General features: G+C 33.5%; 1 protein-coding gene across 5 annotated transcripts in view; it reads right to left on the minus strand.

The window, feature by feature from the left end:
* Positions 1-18,560, minus strand: part of SSBP2 (single stranded DNA binding protein 2) — a 296,460-nt gene that overhangs the window by 176,581 nt on the left and 101,319 nt on the right. For all 5 annotated transcript variants that reach the window (XM_059418173.1, XM_059418175.1, XM_059418171.1 and 2 more), the window contains one exon: positions 13,329-13,413. In XM_059418173.1, coding sequence (XP_059274156.1) covers positions 13,329-13,413 — 85 coding nt within the window. The remainder of the gene's footprint in view (positions 1-13,328; positions 13,414-18,560) is intronic.

Raw genomic sequence — 18,560 nt, forward strand, 5'->3', positions numbered from 1 at the left:
CTTGCTATGACTTTAACTGTAAAAGTTTTCAAAAACAAGAAAGGTTACGTATTTTAAGCTAAGAATCTGAATCAAAGGGGCGCCTGGGTGGCTCAGTGGGTTAAGCCACTGCCTTCGGCTCAGGTCATGATCCCAGAGTCCTGGGATCGAGTCCCGCATCGGACTCTCTGCTCAGCGGGGAGCCTGCTTCCTCCTCTCTCTCTCTGCCTGCCTCTGCCTACTTGTGATCTCTCTCTGTCAAATAAATAAATAAATTCTTAAAAAAAAAAAAAAAAAAAAAAAAAGAATCTGAATCAAAGAAATTCAGGTAGAGCACAGACAACCTATCTCATATTTTAAATCCATAAGGTGGACAATTTACTAAGGTTGGAAAAATTAGGAAAGTCCTCACTAAAGAGGTAGAATTCTATTTGAACAATTTGGTCTGCAAAGGATTTAAGAGGAAAGCCTATCTTCCCACTGCTAGAAACTGCTCAAGTTTATTAGTGTTCAATAGAATTTAAATTTGGGAAAGAAGCCTGAGAGTTGATTCAGAAACTGTCTGGGAGACAATCGGAGCAGGAAGGGCCCTGAGCAAGGGCAATCATTTTTGTTCTGGAAATGAGCATCTCCTCAGACAAGAAAGAGGAATCAGTAGATGATCCAACTCCATGCACAACTTTGACACAGTAAAATACAGGAGTGGCTAAGAGCAACTGAAGAGAGATAGTAATAAAAGGCAGAAAGCTTCCCTCAGTAACACCTGCCATTAAACTTTATTGGCACTGAAGAAACGAATGCCAAACATTCATTGAAAACACAAAAGCCTAGTTTTTCTCAAAGGTGGAATTAGCCTGCAAGTCCCATCAAGTGAACAAGCTGATAGAGAGCTAAGCAATAAAAGGCAGTTGAAGAGCCAGGAAGAGAACCTTTGAGGGTCAGCTAGAAAAGCGCCCTCCTTATTCACTTTGCCCTCCAAGAAAGCCCACTTAGAAAGTGAGAGGTTTCCAAGCACACCACACATTCTAAAGGACCCAGCAGTAATGCCAGCTCAGCTCTCTCTTGATCTGAGCTCTAGCTCTCATGTAGTCAAGACAGGAGTTAGGTAAGAATGATTCCCAAATAGGAGACTTAAAATGCCCCACCCACTCCACTCTCTCCACAATGTCTCAAGTAAATAAATGTAAAGAAGTAATGGGTAATTTAGTGGACATGGAGATAAACCCAGGTAACTTCCATTTCAAACATAAAAACCTGTTGCAATTCCTACTTCTCTGCAAACCTCCCATTGCCCATATTGTTACTTCCTGTATGTCGCTTTATTGAATGAAATTAAAATCCTAGACATAAAGAAAGGAGTACGACCTATGGGAGGAAAAACTGACAAAGGAAATGGTGAAAAAAGATCAAAGGTTATATTTATGGCCTGGAAAAGATAAGAAGGGTATATAGGTAGGTGACCTGTGATAGGATAGGTTTATAGATTTAATAAGCAAGATCCCAATGTCCTTGTGCAAGAATATCCTAGTTGAGAGAAAAAAAAAGGAAAGAAGTTAATCTCATGTATGTGACTATGTGTTGGTAAAATTTGCATATGGGAAACATTCTCATAATTTATAAGACACACAACATTAAAGGGTCCTATGGTAAGCAAAACAGAAGTAATTTTTCAATATCTAAAGATTTTCTACTTCCTTTATGCATTTAGAATTTTGACTATAATAAAAACTATACTATGACTTCAGCTCTACAATAGTTTCCTTTTTGCATTTACCTTAGAGCTGACGAAGAAAGGATAATGATGATTGGAGGAATAAGAAAAGGTGATACATAAGATAAGGTAATAATCTAGGGAAAGAAAGAAGAGGGAATATTAAATGGATCACATATGAGCAATGTGCCCACAGAAGTACAAAACTAAGTTTAGAAATAGCATGCCTAAAGAATGTACATTCCTTCATCAACTATTAATTGAGTACCAATTAAGTATAAATCATCAGACTACAAAACTGAACATGACATATTTTTACAAGGCTTTATATATGCTTACCTCCCTAAGGATGAAAACTTTTACCTTGCTCTTTACTTAACAGGCAACTCAATATATGATTGCGAAAACAGTGCTGTAATGAAGAAAGAGGGTAATATAGAAAGATTTCCCTACCTATTAATCGAAGTTTCAAAAACTTCTAGAAACAGTCATGGATCATTTAAGTCCATTTAGTTTTCCTCCTAAATTTGAATTTACTCTCTCCCCTATACAATACACGACTGCTTTCTAATATGAAATTGTGGCCTATAAAGATCATTCAGGCATTGACCTAGTTTGAGTCTTAAGTTTTGCTTCAAAAATCATAAACAGCTTTTGAATATCTTCTCAGGAACTCAACATAGTACATTAACACCAAGTAAATTTTATTAGTTGCCCTAGAGTTTAAATTGGAAGCACCCTGAAATAGTGAATTGATTCAGGAAATTTCCTGGGCTTTGCAGGACACACTAGTCAAGCTATCTAACTTAGTCTATCCAGTGTGATGTCTTAATTTAGCACCTTCTTCACTATCATCCCCTAAATGTGAGCATTTCCTTCCCAAATTTCTATCCCCAGGCCTCAGTTCTTAATTTACCCTTATTCTCTCATTATTTAAGCCAGTCTTACAGCTAAACCTACTTTCTCTATGTTCATCCTTCCAAATTTCAGATTTCTGGTAATGGTATCATAAAGCTCGGTTCATCAGTTATATTAGCTAAAAATTTCAAAACTTTTCTCTCTTCCTTGGTTGTAACAACTCCTCTTTTTTATTCTTCATTTTCACCTTCATTTGCTGCTACCCTAATTCAAGGGCTTTTCAGATTATACAAAGACTAAGGAGAGCCTCTTCCCATTCTTTACCTTTAGTCCTTTCCTTTCTTTGGTTCCTGACATAATGCCCTCATATTAATCACACTAAAATATAATTTACTATATTTTGAATAAGCTCAAAAGATGATTCTCCACTGCAGACATAACAAAAGCTTCATCCAGGAAGTTGAAAAGAACTCAGGGAATATTTGGAAAACCTGAATTTTCCTGGCAAAGCCTCACACAACTTTTAAACAATGGCATATCCCTTACCTCTCTGGGTACCACATTCTCTATCTATTAAAATAAGTAAGTTGAACCAAATAAGCATTTTTCAACTTTTTTTTTTTTAAGTTTTGGGTTTGTTTGGGATTCTAACACTGGCAATATACAAAAGAGACAGCAAGAGAGAGACCGAAAGAAAAAGAGATTATTATTCAACAACCTTACAAAGAACGCTGAAGGAAGAGTTCTTGAACCCTGAATGGGTAAAGGAAGACAGATGGAGAAACAGTTGTGGTAAAACTCTTGCAACAGGGTAAGACTTGAACTGAAGCTTCTGCGATGGGATTAGAGAGCATAAGACATGCATAAGAAATGTTTAGGCAATGGAATCGACTGGTTTGGATGACTAGTCAGAGAAAAAGGAGAACAATCATGGGGATAAAAAGAAGATTCATTTATGGCATGAGTAATGACTTAAATGGAGATTTGTTCCATTTAATTAGAAAGAGAACACAGAAAGAAATGGGAAAGGAGAACAGGCTGCTTCAGTTAAAAGAGAAGAGACCCAGAGCCTCTCTGGTAGGGGGTTCTCACTCCTAGCCCAAGAGTCCAGGAAATTCAACATAAAACCAGTGAAAAGGAAAATTTCATAGTGTTCTTCCGGTTTCAAAATTCTACTAACTGTTGGCTAAGCAATAATCCTGTGTTTGATTTTGATTTTTCTACTCTATTGCCAAACAGCTTTGCTCACTATTCCCTAAACATACCTTATATTTTTCCAATGTAGCCTGTTTCTCTAATATACCTTCCCCCACACACCCCTTCTCACCCAAATCCTAGTTATCATTCAAAGTCAGGGCACATTCAGAGTGTTTAAAATCATACAGTATAATAGTTATCATCTACATTATACTCATAACAAATAACTCATAATATACAGCTCATATACCTCTCCACATTATGAACCCCTAGCGAGAGAAATATTTATGAACATAGCCTCAAAGTAACTTGTATATAAATGGGTTCTCAAAAAAAGAGTTAATAAAGAAATGAAGGATGATTCTAAGTTATGTCTACCAAAATCACTTCTCTCAGTGATAATTCTGCATAGAATCACATTTATTAGTAGTTGTACCCCTTTCTTCTTTAAAAATCTAGATATTTTAATAAATCACACGTTTTAAAGTTTGACTTTGATAAGAAAAATCATAAAACCACATTAAAAAAATCTGTACCTTCTCTTTGAAGATATCCCAAGAATTCCCTTTAGAGAGTTCAAAGATTCAAAGTTAGCACCTGAGCTTTGAGAATTGATGATATCTACCTACTGTCGCTGGCTACAAATAATCCCTTATATTGTAATAGCCTAATAGTAGTAACAGTATTCTAATAATTGTGGTTTTTAAACCCAAGAGGCCAGGGAAAGTATCAAGTCGAATATATGTGTGGGGGCAGGGGACTTTAATATTCAAAATAAACGCAATCAAATTTATAAGCATTTCATGAAGACAGAAAACAGATACTGCATTCGTATTTCTACAAAACAGTGTCACACCATTTATAGAACTGTCCATTGTTTCTTGGCTAAGTAACTATTATTTAAATTTTTAATATATATTCGAAGATACAATACCTAAATGTGTGAGGCACTTATTTATTTTAAAGAGATATGGACCTCTAAACTCACTTCCAATGCCCATAAAATCCAGGACATACAATAATAATTGGAAACTAAATTGGGGTAAATGAAACAGGAGTTTCGCCAGTATTTTTAATTTCTTTCCCTAATATCAAAGAGGAAAGAAATAAAAACAAGACTTTCATGAAGTTGTCTAAGTTGTCCAAAATAGAGCCATTAATGTTTTTGGCCTTTTTGTTGCTGTTGTTGCTGTTTAAAGATTTTATTTTTAACTAATCTCTATACCAATGTAGAGCTCAAACTTACAACCCTGAGATCAGGAGTCAATGCTCTACTCTCTGATCCAGCCAGACACCCCCCAAATAGAGTAATTTTAAATCAAGTTGTATAATATACGAAAAGTAAACAAAGTGGCTATAGAAATATAACACCATAAGTCTAAGGTATCTAGATATATTTCACTTTTCCTTTTATAAATCACCAAAATAATTTACTTCATAAGACTTCTAAATTTATGAACTTCCTATCTCTATTAGTACATTAGAAATATGTATTATTTTTGAAAGAGTATCATATTTCTATCAGGTTTTGTTTTTATGTTAGGACTCTATTGGCAACATAATCACAGGTAGTGTACATCAGCATCAAAAATAGTAAAAAAAATAGGGGCGCTCAGGTGGCTCAGTCATTAAGGGTCTGCTTTCAGCTCAGGTCATGATCTCAGGGTCCTGGGATTGAGGCCAGCATTGGGCTCCCTGCTCAGCAGGAGTCCTGCTTCTCCTTCTCCCACTCCCTCTGCTTGTGTTCCCTCTCTCACTGTGTCTCTCTCTGTCAAATAAATAAATAGACTCTTTTACAAAATATGTAAAAAAATAAAGGTCTTCCCATATTCATCTTTTCACATTCACCAGAAATTAGATTTTAATAAAAATGAATACATCAGTGTGAAGAATGGGACTTAAGGGGAAGTTCCTTTAAACCACATACTTTGAAAAAATATATTCTTTTCCACAATGCAACAAATCATCCTTGTTCTGCTTATCTCTTTTCCATATTAGATTCTTCATTTATTTAAGGATTTCATAATATCTACATAATGCTATAAATTATGTTATAAAAGATTTTTAAGTAGAATCCTTCCATAATTCTTTATAGTTTCTTTGATTGTCTCCCTTTATTCACGCTTTCTGTCAAATGACTGACATAACTTATTGCCCTGTAAGAAATCCCAGGATCAAAAGAAATAAGAAACATAGCTGATCCTGTTATCAGCAGGACTTAGAAGCCTCCCAGAAGCAATCCTGAGCTCAGTGAGACAAGCTGGGACACCATAGGTAAAGTGCGGATGTGCTTCCTCAAATTAACAATTACACAGCATATTTTTTACACAAAAATAAACAAACAATTTACCTTATGCTAGAAAGGCAAAAGAAATTAAACTGGATCCTATAAGAAATGAAAACAGTGGTTAGAAACTATACAGCAGATAAGGTTGAAAAGTGAATCTTATTATGTCCCCACCTATTGAGGTGAAGAAAAGCCTATATTATTGACTGATAAATATTATTACACACCTACAATAGTTTTCATCATCTTTAATGGATTTTAAATGTAACTCTATTTGTTCCTAGCCTATTAAGACTCTACTTTACCTGCACTATTTAGGATACCTATTGCCTAATGTGCTACCTTCATTTGAGCATTTACTAATTATGGTTACTATATGATGAAATCTAAACACACATCAGAAGTTATGTGTACTTACCATCTCTCTCCATATTCTTTCATATATAAATTCTGAATGATCTAGCAATATAAGACTATAATGTATCTCTCCATGTATTTTACTACTTGATATTTCAAACTTGTTGGGCAAAAGTCTCTTTTGCTAGATAGTAGCCCATGAGAATGGGGATAATAATCCATTTTGTTCACAGCTAGGTTTCCTGGTGCTATGCCTCCTGAAATATAAAGCCTTTGCTACCTGCTTTGATTCATTTGTTATGTCTTTACAGATTACTGTCTTATCTAAATTTGTTTTGAAATACAAAATGAATAAAAGTAGTATTAAATGACCTTCCTGCAACTATGATATCCAGGTATATTAAAATGAGAAGTAACAAATATTTATTAGGTAATATTTTATTTAATCATTATTTAATAAACACCAAACATAATTTGAACATCTCATGTCTAGCACCATGCCAGGAACAGGAGATGAAAAAGACAAGTAAGACAAAGCATGTTCCCTGAGGAAGCTCACAAATCATTACAGAAAATATCCCATTATAAAAATCTAATGTGGGCACCTGGGTGGCTCAGTTGGTTAAGCAACTGTCTTCGTTCGATTCAGGTCATGATCGTGGAGTCCCAGAATCAAGTCCCACATCGGGCTCCCTGCTCAGCAGAAAGACTGCTCCTCCTTCTGCCCCTCGCCCCTCTCATGCTCTCTCTCTCTCATTTTCTCTCTCTCAAATAAATAAATAAAATATTTTAAAAAATAAAAATAAAAATCTAATATACAGGAATATTAGGGAGGGACACAGAAGATGTTAACACAGCAAAGGGTGAACTTAACTCTCTGCAATAGTTTCTTTTTCTTTCTATTAAAAAATTTGGGCAGAGGGGGATGCCTGTGTGGCTCAGTCGGTTAAGAAGCATCTGCCTTCAGCTCAGGTCATGATCCCAGAGTCCTAGGATCAAATCCCATATCAGGCTCCCTGCTCAGTGGGGAGCCTACTTCTCCCACTGCCCCTCCCCCTGCTTGCACACACACTCTCTCTTCTCTCTCACAAAAATAAAAAAAATAATTAAAAAGTTTTTAACTAAACTAATATACTTAAATTGAAGTATAGTTGACATATAATATTATATTAGTTTCAGGGGTGCAAAATAGTAAGTTGACATTTACATAGGTTACAAAATGCTGATCACACACAGTAAGTATAGTTACCATATGTCACCAGACAAAATTATTACAATTATTGACATATTCACTACACTATACTTTCTACAGAAGTATTTTCTTGAATAATATATGATATCTGCAAAAATAATTTTCATAAGGTATGAATAAAAGCATTATTCTATTATTTTATTTACATATTATGATGTACAACGTATTGTACATCATTATAAACCTATAACGATCTTTTCTAGGTGTTATAAACATTTGCTTAGGCAAGAACACAAAATCAGCCACATGTTATCAAAAATTATAACTAGGGGCACCTGGGTGGCTCAGTGGGTTAAAGCCTCTGCCTTCGGCTCAGGTCATGGTCCCAGGGTCCTGGGATCGAGCCCCGTGTCAGGCTCTCTGTTCCTTGGAGAGCCTGATTTCTCCTCTCTCTCTGCCTGCCTCTGCCTACTTGTGATCTCTGTCTGTCGAATAAATAAATAAAACCCTTAAAAATAAATAAATAAATGAAAATTATAACTAAAGCCTACCACTTTATCTGAACATTTGAGCAATTTAAAACATCTCCAGTCTTCCAAACTTACAGACCACTGCATTGTTAACATTTATCGAACATCTATTACTTGACAGACCCCAGGGAAGAATTAATCTAATTTTCTGCTCTCAAAGAGCTCATTGTAATAATGTGATTTCATTACTACCACACTAAAGCAATAATATATTTTGGCTCTATCATTGCTTAGGACAACTAAGGAATCTTCATTCATACCAGAGAACTAAAATTATAATCACTGTATATGTTTCTCATTGTTTAGTTGTATACATGGACACTTTTTTAAGGAAATAAATGAAATTAGAAATAAATTGTTAAAACAACTCTATGTTGATCTGAAGCAGAAAAAAGAATTCTAGTGAACATTAATTAACTCCACATAAAAGCACTGCCTATGATTTTAGGGTAAAATAAAAACATACCAAAACAACAAGAAAATAAAAGGTAGTTCAATAAACCTTCCAAGTAAATAGGTATTATTTTTAAACACGTAAGATGATGGTTTACCTTCTACTTTTTAATGATAATATTGTAGTACCTAATAATAATTTTACAGTTCAGATGAACCTACTTCTCACTCAGGATAAAAATAACTGGTCCAAGTTAGATATCTCCCAGCAATGTGGAAAAGTAATTGTATTATAGTAAACTTTCTATATAAGATAAACTCCTAATTATTAAAATTTCCTCCAATATTTCTGATCTTGTTCTCCACTCCCCTCTAGAAAATCAACAGGTAGACATATTTCACAGTATCTGTCAGAGCAGAGAACAATCTAACAGATTTGTTTGGAGATAATCACTTTATTTGCTGCCATCAGGTCTCAAAGATAAACCATAAAAATACCTGTAAACACAGTAAAAACTACTGTGTGTATTTCTTTTCTAATGTTAATTATCTTAACTATATTTTAAAATCTTGTTATTTAAAAATTTCTAAAAATACAAATATAGAAAAAATATAAAATAAATTATGGAATTTTATTAAATATTATAAAACAAACACATGGTTATTATAAAGTAACTATCATGGGGCACCTGGGTGGCTCAGTGGGTTGAGCCTCTGCCTTCGGCTCAGGTCATGATCTCAGGGTCCTGGGATCGAGCCCCACATTGGGCTTTCTGCTCAGTGGGGAGCCTGCTTCCCCTTCTCTCTCTGCCTGCTTCTCTGCCTACTTATGATCTCTCTCTCTCAAATAAATAAAATCTTAAAAAAAAAAAAAAGGTAAATATCACCATGGTCAGGCAAAAGAGAATTTTGTCAACTACCTCAAAAGCCCTTTCCATGAGCCCCATCCCAATCAGAACCTTTTCCCACTTCCTGTAAGCAACCATTATCCTAATTAGTATAATAATCACTTCCTCATGTTTTTTATACCTTTACCATCCAAAAGTGCATTTGTATAACTGTATGATTTTCAAATTATCATGAGTTTACATATAGCATTGTGTATAGATGCTAAATATTTAAGTTAATATGTTTTAAAATACAAATGCAAAAAGATCATAGTTTTACTTATCTTAAATGTTTTCTTTCTCTCACATTTTTTGTTTTGTTTTGTTTTTTCTCACAATAAGTATGAACAGGGTGATTTTTTTGGACAGAAAAGATATTAACTTTTGAAAGAAAGGATATATGTATAACCACTTGACAAATAAAATTATAAAGTGATAAAAATCCCTAATCTAAAGAAGCAATGGGCAGAAAAAATAGTAATAATAACCCAAAAGCTAAAAATGTTTCTGGAATAATAATTACAAAAAAAAAAAGGGTTTTATTAAAAAGTATACAGTGGGGGCACCTAGGTGGCTTAGTCAGTTAAGCATTTGCCTTAGGTTCAGGTCATGATCTCGGGGTCTTAGGAATGAGCCCTGCATCTGGCTCCCTGCTCAGCCAGGAGTCTACTTCTCCCTCTCCCTCTGCTTCTCCTCACAGTTTATGCTCACACTCATGCTCTCTCTCTCTCTCTCAAATAAAATCTTAAAAAATATATATATATAAAAAGTATACAATGGCTAAAAGCTACATCTATTCAGTTTCTAGATCTCCCCTTAATAGGTACACACACAAAAAACAAATGTCTCTCATAGAGATGCTAAATACCTACAGTGTATAAAAACACAGGACCACCTCAAATATAAATTTTTAGTAAGTTTTTTATTTTCTATTTTCAGAAGAAACATTATAATTCACTGGAAGGCAGATTTTAATCCATTTGAAGTAAATTTCATGAACATAAAATTAATACTAACTAAAGATATTTGGAAAATACAGAAATATAGAGAGACAAAAATAATAGTCGTGCATAATTCCAACATCAAAAGGTGATCACTGTTAACAGTTTAGCTTATTTTGTAGTTAAAAAGATTATTCATTTTTTACCTCATTATGCCTCTATCATTTCTTCAAAAAAATGTAGTCAACATTTCATTATCCATTCAATCTTATAAAGACTATAAAATAACAAGACTACTTTTTTAAACATATGAGAATTTTATATGCAAATAAGTATTTTTTTATTCTAAAGATGAGCTACTGAAGAAAATATTTCTCAGGCTGCTTTCTTGAGAGAGCAGTAGGTATACATATTAATTACTATTATAGAAATGGTTCCATAATGAACTCTAATAAAGAAATATAACAATCTAGAATTTTACCACAATCTTAGTGTTTGTTTCTGTTGCCCATTTTCTTCCGAGTCATTCAAAATCACATCAAACATGAACTATGTTGATCATTTTCAGAAACTGTCATTTATATTAAGAAATCAGGAAATCCTACTCATGAAAATTATCATTAAAGTATGCTACCAAAAAAATGTATGTCTAAAAATCCAATTACAACATGAAATTATGTAAGTCAAATCCTTTCACACAAATCTCCATGTAAAAGAAAATTCTGGACACGTATTACCATTGAAAATAAACTGGCTTAAAGGATAATGAAGATGCCACCTAAAAATAAATCTAGTTTCTTAAAACTAATACTTAAGATAAAATTATAAAACATCTGATAAAGCCCTGCTAATGTTCATAATGGATTATAAAATCCAAATACTTAATTTTTCTGAACGACATTTACTTAGGACCAAATTACATGATAACAGATTATTCTTCCTAGAAAATCTATTCCAAGTTCACTCAGGGACGCCTGGGTGGCTCAGAGGGTTAAGCTGCTGCCTTGGGCTCGGGTCATGATCCCAGGGTCCTGAGACTGAGTCTCGTATGGGGCTCCCTGCTCAGTGGGGAGCCTGCTTGTGATCTCCCTCTCTCTCTCTCCCCGACAAATAAATAAATAAATAAATGAATAAATAAAATCTATTAAAAAAATAATAATTTCATTCATACCTCTTAGCCAGTGCTCATTTAAAAAGAAAAAACTTGAAGTATTTAAGTGGGCTTTTGAAGTTAGTAAGTGTGAATGCTATCTGAAATATTGAAAATGCCTTGTGCACGTAACATGTATGTGTCAACAAAGATGACGAGGCTCTGACAATGGCAATGATTTATCTAATCGTTCTAAGAGATCTAAATTAGTTCAGTCAGTGTTCCTTGTAAGATCTCCATGATGAACAGTTGGTGCAACTGTCTGTACAACAGAATTATGAAGAACTATTTATATAATTAATTTCTTAAAACGTAGATTCACAAATATTATGGTCCTCAGGAGTAGAACACTGGCACTATGTAATGCTACCTAGTTATCAAAATTAGTGAGAATTCAAAAAACGTTTCCCAAGACTAGCGTGCCAAACCTAGGCATATCTTTTTGGTGTAGGAGATAGATGAGATGAAGTATCCCATTCAAGCCAGATTCCTTGTAATCTTCATGGTTGAGTCTCTGCTCTACTTTCTGCCACCACCCAAGGGTAAAAATAGAAAACAAGATAGGCCAGATAAATCCTGTATTCTGGGCCCTGCTTTATCTGCCTTTTCTCTACTTTTTCTTTACACGCAGAACCATCCCTTTCACATTATCCCCAAGAGCTATTATTGTTTACTGCATAGCAAGCTTTATGAATACAGTCAACATCAGATGAGGCAAGCAAGAACAGTCACTTTAATCAGCTTAGTCCAAAATGAAAAGTATTACACAGTCCCCCCAGATGCCCAAGACTTTTATTGCTCTTCCATCTGCACACTTTTCCTTGTGCTACTTTTGGGGCTGTAATTGTCCCAGATATTTCTACTCTTTAGTCTATGCCTCAAGATATCCTTTGGGAGGTCTTTTTTCCCTTTTGAACTCTGATTCTGGTTTTTAAGGCTATTCACACAGAATGATGCCCCCCTTCTACCAACATCATTAAATAGTTAATATCAGATAACCTCAGGTTTCAGCCCATTTCCACTTCCTCCAAATTAAGAACACTGGATTTCCTTCCTCCCAAACTCAAGCTATCCTTCCTTTATGGTCAATTCTACATTTTCCAGTCCCTTCACAATACCACCTTATTCTTAAACATAAATTTTTCTCTTAAAAAATCTTGGGATTTTTTCCCTCCTTTTTTCTACAATTCTATTTCCTCATACCAAACTCTTTAAAATCACATTTGTAGTTCTTATAACAAAATGTTCAATATACATCAACTAGCCAGGGACAGTCCACTGTCCTTCCTTAGGAATTAAAAAAAAAAAAAGTCTTTTTTAATTATTTAATGCAATTTTCATTTTTGCACAGAATCTTTTTGCTCTCTTGAGTTTCCTTTAATTCACAATAAATTTTATTTGTAGAAATGATTTCAGTGTAACAGATACTTAGCTTTATGATGTGTAATCAAAAGGTACAAAAAAGAAAAATATAATATCAAGATATATTTTTCAATCTTATGTGCAAAAGAGGAATTTATCATTCACAGTATTCTTATGACTCCTTTTCTAGAATAAGGAATTATTACTTAATTTTTATAAATCTGAAATTTCACACATCAGGCACGCTTAAAGATAAAAAGAAAATACCTTTAATAACTTGGCATTAGGACTAGCCTCTTATCCTAAGCCTTCAACAAGACTTAAACACTCACTTGTATTTCACTATTAAAGTTACAACCCTATTTCTCAAGAAAAAAAAGAACAACCAATTTCTTAAAGTTAAAGGAAAAGAGTAGATGGTCCAAGAGCAGTGGTTAAAAAGAAAACTGATAATATAACTTAGTAAAATTATACATTTACTCACATAATCATGGAAGGCTTTTGCTTCACTTGAATGTTCACATGTTTCCCGTCTTTCTGGAGCTGCACAGTAGAGATCCCAAAATACACTAAAAAAGTAATTATGGAAACATTAAGAAAGTCATATAATATCAAATAGGAGATCACAATTCCAAAAATAGAAGACATGTATTATTCTTTATATAAAATGTGTTTTCTTCTTCAGGACAAATATTTCTTTGAAAGATAAATTCAGGTAAGGTTCCTCCTGCAATAATAAGATATAATCTAGCTCTTTTAGAAATGCTAAGATTTTTTCTAAAAGGATAAAATAATTTAAAAAAAATTTAAACTGTCATTCTTAATTGTCTGTTTGTATCACTAAAACACATGATTGAAATAATTATAATGCTTTTCCCAACTTTCCCATGAAGATAAAAACAATAAATAATATCCTAATTTAATCATTAAAGAATAAAATGGCTCATTATTTTTTTCAAGATAATTTTGTTGTCCAACTACCAGGCTAGTATCCTGACCATTAAATCACATTGTTCAAACAAACATATGTTCTTAAAATTTCCTTTTGTTTGCCCTTGCAATTGCCAAAATAGTTAGTAATTTTGAAAATTCAAAAAGTCCATGCTCTCTCTTTTTCCCCTTCTGTTCAAGAACAATGGGAATAAGCAAGGTGGAACCAGTTGGAAAAAAAATAATTACAGTGCTTATAAAACTTATGTCTCTGATCATCCTACCATCTATAAAATTAACAATGAGCTATAACAAATGATTAAAAAATCAGGAAAGCAAATGTCTAGAAATACCAGCAACAAACAAAGGCAATTACACTGATGAACAGAAATCTTTTTTTATTATACATTTTTCATTCTACAAAAACTGGAAAGTAGACTAAATTAAGTAGTGAAGAGCACAGGTTTTGGAGCAGGATATATCTCAGACAAAGCCAGTCCTGCCAATTAATTACTAGCTCAAGTTGCTTAAACTCTATAAAGGAGGTTGTTGAGGGGTGCCTGGGTGGCTCTGCCTTCGGCTCAGGTCATGATCCCAGGGTCCTTGGATCGAGCCCCACTTGGGCTCTCTGCTCAGCTGGGAGCTTGCTTCCTCCTCTCTCTCTCTCTCTGCCTCTCTGCCTACTTGTGATCTCTGTCCAATAAATAAATAAATAAATAACCTTTAAAAAATAAAATATATTATAATAAATGAAATAAAATGAGGTTGTTGAGAAAGCTGAATTATACAACATAAACAGAGCATCAGGCATAAACTAAGCATACTATCAGTAATATAATCAACACTGTGATTAGCTTAAAAGCTTAATACGCATATATATTGCTAGGGCAGGTCATTGTACCACGTGCACAGGTAAAGATGGTACAATAAAAACTTGGTAAGTTAAACCTGGTCTCTTTGGTCTGACCTTTAAAGGTGCAGTCTGAATCTCTCCCCACAGGAGAAAACATTCTGTAGGCCTTATAACATGACTAGTTCAGTAAAATAAGATTACATTCAAAGTGAAAAATATGAATGATTGAATATTGGCATTTAATTTCCTTTTAAGTTTCTGTAATAAGCAGGGAAAAATAAGGAAAACAATAAAGAAAAATAATTTGAGTAAACCATTTCTTTTACTAGAAGGAAATCAATTAAAAGTTATACTTGGCCTTTCTATCTCCCTTTTTGGACTTAGGAATTACAGATATACAAAGATATAGCTAAACGTTTTCCACCTGTGTCAAGTGTGTTATGAGTTATAGAATATTGCAATTATTCTATTTTCATGTTCTTAATGAACTTCAAAGCTCTTAAAACCAAAATTTTATAATGGTAGTTTTAAATCGTATTAAGTTTAATCACAGAATATTATGTGCAGTATTATAACAAACACCTCCATATCTTTTTATTTACTAATTTCTTAACAAATGTTATATGATCCTTCTTGAAAATCATTACATTATTACTTTTAAAATGTTGTCTAACGAAGTGGACTGGAAGAAAACAATTTATTATTAGATTATGTCCTAAAAGTTATTAAATAACTATAAATAAATGATTACTTATACATATAATTAGATTAAGTATTTATCCTGGAATAGTAACATTGTTCTATTTCTATCTTTTTGTTTCCTTTTATGGATGTAATTGGAGGTCAAAAGTTTACAAGATAGGAGCGCGTGGGTGGCTCAGTGGGTTAAAGCCTCTGTCATGATCCCAGGGTCCTGGGTTTAAGCCCCTTATGCTCCTTGCCCAGCAGGGAGACTGCCTCCCTTCCTCTCCCTCTGCCTGCCTCTCTGTCTACTTGTGATCTCTGTCTGTCAAGTAAATAAATACTTTTTTTTAAAAAGTTTACAAGATCAAGATGAGGGAAAATAAAACAATTTACTAAAGTGGGATAACTTCATATATGGTATATTTCTGACAATTCTACATCACCTACGCATGATCTCCCTCAATAAAGATAAAGAAATAAACCCTTTGAAGACATTTCCCAAAGGAAGAAATACACAGTTTCACAATAATAGTTACAGACATTAATACTCCACTCTTAATACTGGACAAAACAACCAGACAGAAGATATACATGGAAACAAGGGTTAAACAACACAATAAACTAACTAGATTTAATAGATATATGCAGAACACTATACCTAGCAACGAGTATACACCTTCTTCTCAAGTGTAATTGAGGCATTTTCCACGATAGGCCATAAGTTAGAGCATACATTAATTAAGTCTCAGTAGAGTTGAAAAGATAGGTATCATACAAAATATCTTCTCTGATCACAATGGGATGAACTTAGAGATGAGTAACAGAAGGAAAACTAAAAAATCCACAAATTTGTGAAATTAACACAAACTCCCAATGGATCAAAAAAGAATCACAAGGGAAATTAAAAAATACTTAGAATGACATGAAAACACAACATACAAAAACTTATGGGAAAAAAAAGCTATACAGGGGGAAATTTAAAACTATAAATATAAGCTATAAATATATTTAAAAAACAAGATAGATCTTACATCAACAACCTAACTTTAAAACTTAAGGAACTAGTAAAGAACAAATGAAACCCAAAGTTAATAGAAGGAGATAGTAAAGACTAGAACAGAGATCAATGAAACGGAGAACAGGAATATTAATTCTATAAAACCAAAAGCTAGTTCTTCAAAAAGATCAATAAACTTGACACCTTTAGAGCTAGAGGAACTAAAAAGAGAGAGAGGAACAGAGAGAGAAAGAAAGAGAAGACTCAAATCATTAACGACTCCACCAAAAAAATGTTAGAACTAAATAAATGGATTCAGTAAAGTTGCTGGATATGAAATCAATATACAAAAATCAGTTGTGTTTCTATAAACTAACAATGAACTATCAAGATGAGAAATTAAGAAAACAATTCCATTTATGATTGCATCAAAAAGATTTAGGAATAGATTTAACCATATGATTGATTATACGCAAAAGAATAGAAAATCTCAGAGATATTCATACACCCAGGTTCAAAGGAGCATTAGTCACCATAGTTAAAACAGGGAAGTAATCCCAGTGTCCACTGATGGATAACACAATGTAGGACATAAGCAAAATGGAAAATTACTCATCTTTTGAAAGGAAGGAAATTCTAACATATGCTACGACATGGGTGAACCACGAGGACATTATGCTAAGTGAAATAAGCTAGTCTCTAAAAGAAATATACTGTATGATTCTACTTATACAAGGTACTTAAAGTAGCCAAAAATCATAAAGAAAACAGAATGGTGGTTGACAGGCTGGAAGGACAGGGAATAGGATGTTATTTTTTAATGGATATAGAGTTTCAGTTTTACAAGGTAAAAAGAGTTATGGAGATGGATGGTGGGGATGGCTGTGCCACATTATGAATATATTTAATAACACCGAAATATACACTTAAAATAGTTAAGATGGCGAATTTTATCTTTTGTGCATTTTGCCACAATTTGAAAAAACTGAGGGGGGGTACTTTACCTGGCCAGCCATGTTCTAGGTACCATTTTACAGTGACTAAAACAATTCTTTTCTGTGTATTCATAATCTCTATTCCATCACTTCAAAGACCATAGAGCTCAGGTGGCCACCAGAAAGCTATGAGATACTACTAATAAAGAATAGTCACATAAAAATAAGGCAAATTGTCAAATTAAAAAACCCAAATCATTAGGAAAGTTTCATAATTAAGTCAAAAATAATCTGAAGTATATTATGGAATTGAAAGTATAAAAATTTAAAAATTAAATAAAATTTATTTTTAGTGCCATGATATTCATGTTGAAGACATTTCATCTATTTTATAAGTATTTGTATGTTTTTACCTAAGATGTGATTACAGGTGAGAAAGATATTTCAAAAGTTTATCTTTTCTAGAAAACCCAACCCATGTTTTGTACTAGTTATTTGACTCATACAGTATATTGGGACTGCTACAATACCATCCTAATATTTGAAAAAAAAAAAAAAGTTATAGCATAACAACAGCAACAAACCTGCACTGTGACTAAAACGTGAGTTCACATTCGGCAATTAATCCATGCCTGGCTTCGTTGGACAGAAGACAAATCACTTAGCTAATTTAGAAAATAACAAGATTAAAGACCTCTATAAACCCTTGATAAATCAGAATTTTAAACTATTGTTTTCTTCTACTAATATTTCAAGTATATATTAATGCATAATCTATGCAATATGCCACATCACATCCTGCACAAGAGAAAATATATATATATGATCCATGCCATGTATGTGACTGTGGATCCAAAACTAGAGATGAGTTAAATTCAAAATTTCAACTCAATTTTCTAAAGCACCTAAATACAACTCTATGTAGAAGTTACATCTCATATATTATTAAGACTTTATAAATATCCTGGGTAAATGCTTATGGCTGATACTATGATGACATGACATTTATCATATGAAAATGTGGACTATGTCTTAGAAGAGAAATTAGGCTTTTTAATAAGTAGGTAAGATTCATAGCAATACTTGATTTACTTTTAGCTGGATGAATTTCATTTGATTTCTTTTTTTTTTTAAGATTTTATTTATTAATTTGATAGAGAGAAATCACAAGTAGACGGAGAGGCAGCCAGAGAGAGAGAGATAGGGAAGCAGGCTCCCTGCTGAGCAGAGAGCCCGATGTGGGGCTCGATCCCAGGACCCTGAGCTGAAGGCAGAGGCCCAACCCACTGAGCCACCCAAAGCGCCCCAAAATCTTTG

This window comes from Mustela nigripes, chromosome 12, assembly GCF_022355385.1.
Source record: "Mustela nigripes isolate SB6536 chromosome 12, MUSNIG.SB6536, whole genome shotgun sequence".
Lineage (NCBI taxonomy): Eukaryota > Metazoa > Chordata > Mammalia > Carnivora > Mustelidae > Mustela > Mustela nigripes.